General features: G+C 38.5%; 1 protein-coding gene across 1 annotated transcript in view; it reads left to right on the top strand.

The window, feature by feature from the left end:
• SDF2L1 (stromal cell derived factor 2 like 1) overlaps positions 1–4620 on the top strand; it is a 13421-nt gene extending 8801 nt beyond the window's left edge. Inside the window, exons 2-3 of the mRNA XM_035897193.1 lie at positions 563–800; positions 2812–4620. Of these exons, the coding sequence (XP_035753086.1) occupies positions 563–800; positions 2812–3090 (517 nt within the window). The 3' untranslated portion in view covers positions 3091–4620. The remainder of the gene's footprint in view (positions 1–562; positions 801–2811) is intronic.
• The last annotated feature ends 770 nt before the right edge of the window (positions 4621–5390 follow it).

A 5390-nucleotide genomic window follows, 5' to 3' on the forward strand; every position in this document is an offset into this window, starting at 1 on the left:
GAGGGGTGGCAGTGAAGGAGGAGCAGGTTAGAGGTTGCTGAGGTCCATGTCCCTGGTGCAGAGAGAGCAGCAGGCCGGGGATGGGGTTGTGGGGTGCACTGGAGACCGGGCAGCCTGGCAGGGAGAGGAGGATGCTGTGGCCCGGGGTACAGGAAGATGCGGCTGGGCTCCGTGGGGATGTTGCAGGGATGCTTTGCCCTCCTCCCTGAGGTGAGCCCTGTTCTGTGTCTAGGGCCTCAGCAGTACCTTTCTAGCTTCTGTTCTGGCAACAAGGCTGCTGTTTTGTTTAGGGACACAAGGAACTTCATAGTATTTTTGAGAAAGGTGAGATGGTGTGAACAGCATCCATCACAGATCAGTTTTTCTTCTCATGTGTTCACCATGAACTTTGACAGTTTGCACCTACTAACACATGCTATGTTTAATGTCTTCAGTCTGAAAGATTATTTGGTACCATTGCAGTCTGTAAATAGAGTGTGAGAATTAAACATCCCTTAAACATGGAGGCATGAGAACATTAAGGCAGGTTTCTTTAGTTCTTTCAGGACTTTTTGAACTAAAGAAGTGGGTTAAGTCTCCTGTCATTTAATTCTATTCAAACAGGAAGCGGGCAACAGTCAGTAACAGGAGTTGAAGCTTCAGATGATGCTAACAGTTACTGGCGGATTCGTGGGAAGATTGATGGCAGTTGCCAGCGTGGAACACCAGTGAAATGTGGGCAAGCTATACGACTTACCCATGTTAACACAGGAAAAAATTTACACACTCATCACTTCCCATCACCACTCTCCAATAATCAAGTGAGTTGTTTTAAATCTCAAGCTTTTGTGTAAATAGTACATGCTGTTGACAGTATTCTCTCCAGTTTTTCATGGTTTTGAAAAACCAGGCTTGGGTACCAGCTGTCAAAAACAGTATGTCTACGCATATCCAGTGTTCAAGTATATGCTTTTCTGCATCTTGGAATAATGTATTTAAGCTCCTGACAGAGGTAAAATTTAATATGTACCAGTGTTGGTATTTGACAGTATTTTTAACAAATCTGCGTTTTTTAATTTTTTTTTTATTCTGCACCAGTGCTACTGGAAAGACTGTTCTGAAATGTTTAGCACTTTCAAGGCATAGGAGACTGAGCACCTTCCTCAACACTGTGAAGATTGCTCTAGAGCAAGGCAACTAATCATGTTTTGTAGCGCTAGACCTTTCTATATCCAACTTCCTTGGTGATCCAGTCTATTAGTCTCAGTCATCGTCTTGCTACCCTTATTTTAGTTCAGTATTCTTATTTATCTGTCCTCCTTCCACACGAAAAATTAATCTGCTCTCACAATCTTATTTATTTATCATTTTGTACACATCTAGAAGAGTGTAATTCTTAACTGTAATTAGGTCCCAGTCTTGTCCTTGAAGAAATGCTTCGCCAAGATTGAAAATCTCTCTTAAAATAAATAACGCAACCTTGTTGGAAGTTTGTCATTAGTAGTCATTTTAGTCTTCCTTTAGGCTGTGTAGATGCATCATTACATTCAAAGTTGGAAGACCTGACTCTGTGAAAAAGGTTTATCTTTTACCATGAGTAAAGGGGCTGAAACAATAAGGTCCAGTTTTGTGTAGGGTATCTAGATGATCTGGTTATTAAAACAAAAGAAGTGATGGAAAAATAGCATTTCAGAATAATTGTTTAAAGAACAAATTCACTCAAAAACCTTCCCCCAGTTTTCATTTATCAGTTTAGACAATTTGTACAACATTGTCATTAACATAAAAATGTTCAGCGGCTGTCATTGTGTTTCTTTGGTTTTGCTATGTGTTTGCACAGTATCTAAGCGAAAGGAAAATTTGTGTGACTTCCCAGAGGTTGACAGGACTGTGACTTATGACATTATTGAAATATGATGTAGTTATGAACATAAACTTTTATTTCATATTCCTCACAGAAGTTGGATTTTCAAGGAGTATGTTGTCTTTCACACTTTTTTGGACTACATAAACTTGAATTAATGTGACCCTAAAGTTTTAGGTTGCTTGGTACAGACTCTTGCAGCTCTATTTTCAAGTTGCTCATCACTTCTATTTACCAGATTTTTAAGAATTAAAAGCTATCTGGAGTCTTAACAGTTGGAGCTTAGCCTATCCGGCTTCTGTAAACGTTTGGAATTTTTTTGGTGCATAATGAAATCTAATCTCTAACTTTTGTTTTAGCAGGAATTAATTTGCTTTAATGGTCATCTTTATGTTTTTAAAGAGCTATTCAGCTATCTATCTGAAGAAAGCGGAATAGTTGTTGACCCAATTTTAAGCTTGGCATGATTAAATAAAAAAATAAATATGATTACTTAAAAGCTGAATTGTTGGGACATTGTGACAAAAACGCTGAAAAAACCTGTAGCGGTGGTAACTATGAAGATGGTCATACTACAAAACTAAATGTCTGCAGTTACAAACTTTTTTGAGCGGGGAAGATTTGCATCAGCATTAGTGTTGTTTCTCCTGATTTTTTTTCTCAGAAGGATTGTTCTGATCTCTGTGCTCAAGTCCTCTTTTATTTCATTTGTAATGTATGTTGGGGTTTGTTGGCACTTTTTGGTCAGATTACATGTTGGAGTTGCTTGGCACTTTGTGTTCAGATTGTGGTGGTAGAAAGTTACTGCTTCTGGATTTGATAACTGTTGACAAAGCAATGCAACAACGCTGCTTCTTTTCTTCCCATCCTTGCCTTTAAACGCTGCTGACTTTGTGGTTGATATTTTTGCGTGTGTATTGTAGGTATTTGCTTACGTTTTCACTTCAGGAAGTTTGTGTCTCTAACAGGAAGTAAGTGCCTTTGGTGATGATGGCGAAGGAGATGACCTCGATATATGGATTGTGCAATGCAGTGGGACTTACTGGGAGCGGGAGGATGCAGTGCGCTTCAAGCACGTAGGAACTGAGGTGTTCCTTTCAATAACAGGGGAACAGTATGGCCATCCCATTAGAGGCCAACGGGAAGTTCATGGCATGCCTACTGCTAATCATCACAACTATTGGAAAGCAATGGAAGGAGTCTTCATCAAACCCAGTGTGGACCCTGCAAAACATGATGAGCTCTGAATTGACAGAGGATCTAAAATGCTTCAGCTTACTCCAGTGTTCGGAGATGCTAATCCTTGGTCTCTTATAAGTCCCGCCTTGCCTAAGTGACTGACTTTCTGTATTACTGAAGGGCATTAGTTCATTCTAGGAATGCAGCACTTCTGTGGGGAATGGCATCTGCCAGGTTCAGCAATTGAAATTTATTTGGCGAAATCCTTTCTGAATTTTCAAGCTTAATTGATGAAACTAGTTCATACATCTGTTAGGTTTTGTTGTCATTTGTTTTGCTTGTTACTTTTTCTCGAATTTGAAGGAAATGGAAAATACATTTCTGTAGTCCCAAGTATAATAAAACATTACATTTTGTAATCTTTTTCCAATTATAATTAAATATTTGGAACCTGATTTCTACTTCTTAGTGAGAGAATGTTATTAGTGAAGAGATGGAGTAAGTCAAGAAAGGGAAAAATAGTTCTCAGTTTCATTGTGTACTGTATTGGAAGAGTTGAAAATACTGTGTATGTTGGAGTAAGAAGACAAAGTTTTAATTTATTCACTTTCTCCAAGAAGTTCAGGTTTTCTGGTAATGGTGATACTGCTAATTGTCAAATGGTAAGACTGCTCTATGACTGGTGCAGAAAGCTACTGTTTGTTTAATTATTACTAGAATTTTATAAAATTCCATGTGGTGCGAAGGAACAGTTGAATTTGACTTATGTTGTACTTGCATGTCAATATGCAAGATCAGTATGAGAATCCAGATGAATAAATAGTGGGGCACATATACCCACGTGGGGGGTTTTGTGTGAATCCAGAAGAGAAAAAAAGAAATCTTAGACAATGGTTTGGTCCTGGATTTTTGACAGAATGGTGTGCTCTGGAGTGCTAGCAAGGAATCTTCACTGAACAGGTTATGAATTTCCATGTTCCTCTCCCTCTGTGAAAAGAGAAAAAAAATAATTCTTGAATGTGTTTGTTACATGTTGTTACTGGAAATAGTGATTAAAATCCAAAGTACCACAAATTTTCTATTTACTTTAAACAGAAAAGCTCACAAAATGAGTGTAAAAAGCCAGAAAATTCAGGTGTTCTTGCCTCCATGTGTAACTAGTTTACTGATTATGGTCTTAATTGGTCAATCAGTTAAAGAAGCAGGAAATTGATCTACTGCTTTTACAGCTCCAGTCATGTGCTGTAGTGTTGCTGAGAGAGTGTTGTGCTGAGAAGGTGCAACAGGCAATTGTAGTTAAGCTTTATAAATATGCCTACTGATGTGTGCTTCATACTCTGTGATCCCTTACATGGCTGTGCTGTACAGGCTAGCTTCAGGTTTTATTTAAGGGTTTGCTACAAGTGAACATCCTTCATACCCTATGGAACAAGGAACCTCTGTAACAGTTGTTTTGCGTACCTGATTATTTTTCTTCGAAGAAAAAGGTAAGACTGTTTTTCTATGAATCTTAGTTGCATGTGGTATTTGAGGATTACGAGCATTTTGGAGAATACGTAGACTAGCTTTTGCTGTATTAGAAGTAAACTTTTATGTGATGAATGTTTTAGGTTCACTGATATTCCTGACTAATTGGTATTGAAGTCGTAGCTGGAAAGGATAGCTATTGAAAACCAAAACAAACTTTCTGCATAAACAAGCTGACTTTTCCTTTCCTTTATTAAAAAGAAGGGCTTTTCTTTTGAAGTTGGTATGTGAGTAAACGCAAAAAGAGTGGTAGCCTCTGGCAGGAGGAGGAAATAAATTTGGCAATGAGTTCTCTGTCACTAAGAGCTAAATGCTTTATGCCTAAACCATATGGGCTTAGTGTTCGTGCACCTGCGGAATGCTGAGTTGGCTGAGAAGGGGTAGAGCTGTGTGCCTCAACTCAGCCTGTGTGCCAGGTACTATCCCTACCCAATGTTTATCTCTGTCTGGATGTTTCTGTCCCCAGCAAAGGTATTTGTTGGTCTTATTTATCATGCTTGAGTGGGATCTCACTGGACCTTCTTCTTTCTGTTTAGGATTTGAGACAAATTGGTTTGGTGAGGCTGACTTTTAGTTCTTATTGCTTACTTTTTAATAGGATCTTAGTTTTGAAAACATTTGTACCTTCTGTTCCTAAAAAGCCAAGCTTACACACACACGTATCCATGCATGCTTTATTTAAAGGCATATTCAACAATATCCCTGTGAACTGAGTTTTCTTTGCTTCTGATACTGACCAACATGTAAAAAGTCACTTGGCCTTAATATTTCACTTGTGCATGTGTCACAATAGATTTGTTTTTTCAGTTCTTATGACTATAAAAGTTGTGCTGAAGGACTC

The sequence above is a fragment of the Egretta garzetta genome, unplaced genomic scaffold, assembly GCF_000687185.1.
Source record: "Egretta garzetta isolate BGI_Z169 unplaced genomic scaffold, ASM68718v1 scaffold47, whole genome shotgun sequence".
NCBI classification, from domain to species: Eukaryota; Metazoa; Chordata; class Aves; order Pelecaniformes; family Ardeidae; genus Egretta; species Egretta garzetta.